We start from the raw sequence: 2,029 nt of genomic DNA on the forward strand, positions 1-2,029 counted from the left end.
CAATTATAATGGAATATACAGTCAATGTATGGATTATTGGGATGTATGGATTATTATGGATCTTGTATGGATTATTTATGTAAGTTATTTCGATGAATTTAGTTTACTATTAATAAATGTAATTTAAAATAAACACAAAAGTCATTCCAACTATGAAGTATGCAATATATATATTGTTTGTTTACCTTTGATAACCATGAAGATCACAAACATCTACTTTACTTGAATACGAAAAATAAACCATATTTTGTACCCTGTCAACAGTAAGTGCTTCGAGAGATAATAAATCAGAGGCAATGATAACTCTATTATGGCCATCAATACGAGATCTTATTACTCTGTGTTGACTTCCCAAATCAGTCCAATAAATATAACTAGAATTTTGAAATAAATTAATCTTATTAGATAACTATAAATCATAAAAAATACAAATGTTTACCCTTTCTCGGGATGTATCGCCAAATTTCTTGGTTTTTCCCCATCAAAACTTTTAAATACAGATCCTTGGAAGCTGCTATTTGTTAAACGAGTAACATTTATAGTATCCGTTACAGTACAAGTCCAAAACAATAATCTATTATATGGATCCAAAGCGAGATCATATAAATTATATGTATTGCCATTGTTTCCAATAAACATATTTGGATTTGAACCATTCTCGTGACAACGTTTAATCATCTGTGTCCTGCCATCAATCTAAAAAATATATAATTGTACAAACATAAGCTAAGGTTCTTAGGAAATTAATAATATAATATAAAATCATTTTACCCAATAAATCATGTGTGATATTGGATCATATTCAACTGCTTTTACATGTTTCAGTCCTATAACGGGGAGTGAAGAATCAGAAGAATCATCTATATCCATTACCACCCTATAAAATGTTGTTTTCTGTGCCACAATCAAAAAACTATTTGGTGCTAAAAAATAAATATTAGTGATTGAGATTGAGATTCTAATTTTATTAAGTTAAAATGTAGTTTGTAAAATTTAAAGGAGCTGTGAAACTGCGATTAAAATATTTGAGTAGTTTTTTGTTAATTTGTATATTAATACATTTATTTCTTTAAAAAAAATGTTAAGCCAAAAGGATTTAATTAGTTGAATATTTTTCCAAAAATTGTATTTACCTGAGCAAGTGTTATTTTTAAATAATGTGAAATGTGTTTCGCATGAACAGTGATATGGCAATGGTTCATAATCTTTTGTTGATCCTTTTACAAGACACAATTGTTGGCATCCTCCATTATTTATAGCACATGGATTTGTTCCGGTTTGACTTAATTTATCAAAGGTTATCAAGTCCGTAACATGATCTAAATTTATCTTAGTTTGCTTTAAAATTATACCACTTTGAATATCGACTTGGAAATAAGTTCCATTTGTCCAATCCAACCAGTATAAAGAACCCTAAATTGTTTCAAATAATTAATACAAAAATTGACAGTAAACTACAGCTATTTAAAAACAGATATGTAACTTCTTTTACCCTGAAATATGTTATTGCAGACGGGTAACTACCATAAGGTATAGAGACAATTTTACTTTGACGTCTTCCGTTCAAATCAATACTTTCAATGGATCCACTATTTGGTGTCAATGTTGTCCAATAAATCAAACCACTGTCATAATCTGAAGTAATACTTATGACTCTACCAATTTTATTTATTAAACAATGTTTCCCTTCACCGTTCATAGATGATTTATGAATTGAACCAGTAATTCCATCAAATTCACTCCAATACATAAATCTAATAAATAAGGAAAATATTATAAGAATGAAATCTATGTATATTATATTACACTAACCCTTTTTTAGGATCTAGTAATAAATTTTTCGGGTTTTTGATGTCATTCCAAAGTAAAACTTTACGCATAGTTCCATCTAATCTAGACACTTCAATTCGCTTAGTGCCAGAATCACACCAATATAAGTTACCACCAATCCAATCAACAGCTAATCCTATTTAAGATAAAAAATATTTATTTGAACAATCTGTACACAATAATTTATGAATTATAATAC

At 28.2% G+C, this 2,029-nt stretch overlaps 1 protein-coding gene across 1 annotated transcript; it reads right to left on the reverse strand.

Annotated features, from left to right (window-relative positions):
- Positions 1-144: 144 nt before the first annotated feature.
- Positions 145-1,989, reverse strand: LOC111033207 (low-density lipoprotein receptor-related protein 6-like). The gene is made up of 6 exons (XM_022313848.1): positions 1,813-1,989; positions 1,493-1,754; positions 1,134-1,413; positions 772-923; positions 440-696; positions 145-374 (listed from the first exon to the last, which is right to left on the reverse strand). Exons 1-6 carry the CDS (start codon positions 1,878-1,880, stop codon positions 182-184), a joined length of 1,212 nt encoding a protein of 403 aa, XP_022169540.1. The 5' UTR covers positions 1,881-1,989; the 3' UTR covers positions 145-181.
- Positions 1,990-2,029: the final 40 nt, after the last annotated feature.

This window comes from Myzus persicae, unplaced genomic scaffold, assembly GCF_001856785.1.
Source record: "Myzus persicae strain clone G006 unplaced genomic scaffold, MPER_G0061.0, whole genome shotgun sequence".
NCBI lineage: Eukaryota > Metazoa > Arthropoda > Insecta > Hemiptera > Aphididae > Myzus > Myzus persicae.

Excerpts from the sequence above, each read along its gene's own strand:
- LOC111033207 (XM_022313848.1), bottom strand. The coding sequence starts at position 1,880 with ATGCGTAAAGTTTTACTTTGGAATGACATCAAAAACCCGAAAAATTTA. Across the intron at positions 924-1,133 it reads TAAAAATAACACTTGCTCAG|CACCAAATAGTTTTTTGATT; the intron begins GTAAATACAATT and ends TTTATTTTTTAG. Across the intron at positions 697-771 it reads TATCACACATGATTTATTGG|ATTGATGGCAGGACACAGAT; the intron begins GTAAAATGATTT and ends TATATTTTTTAG.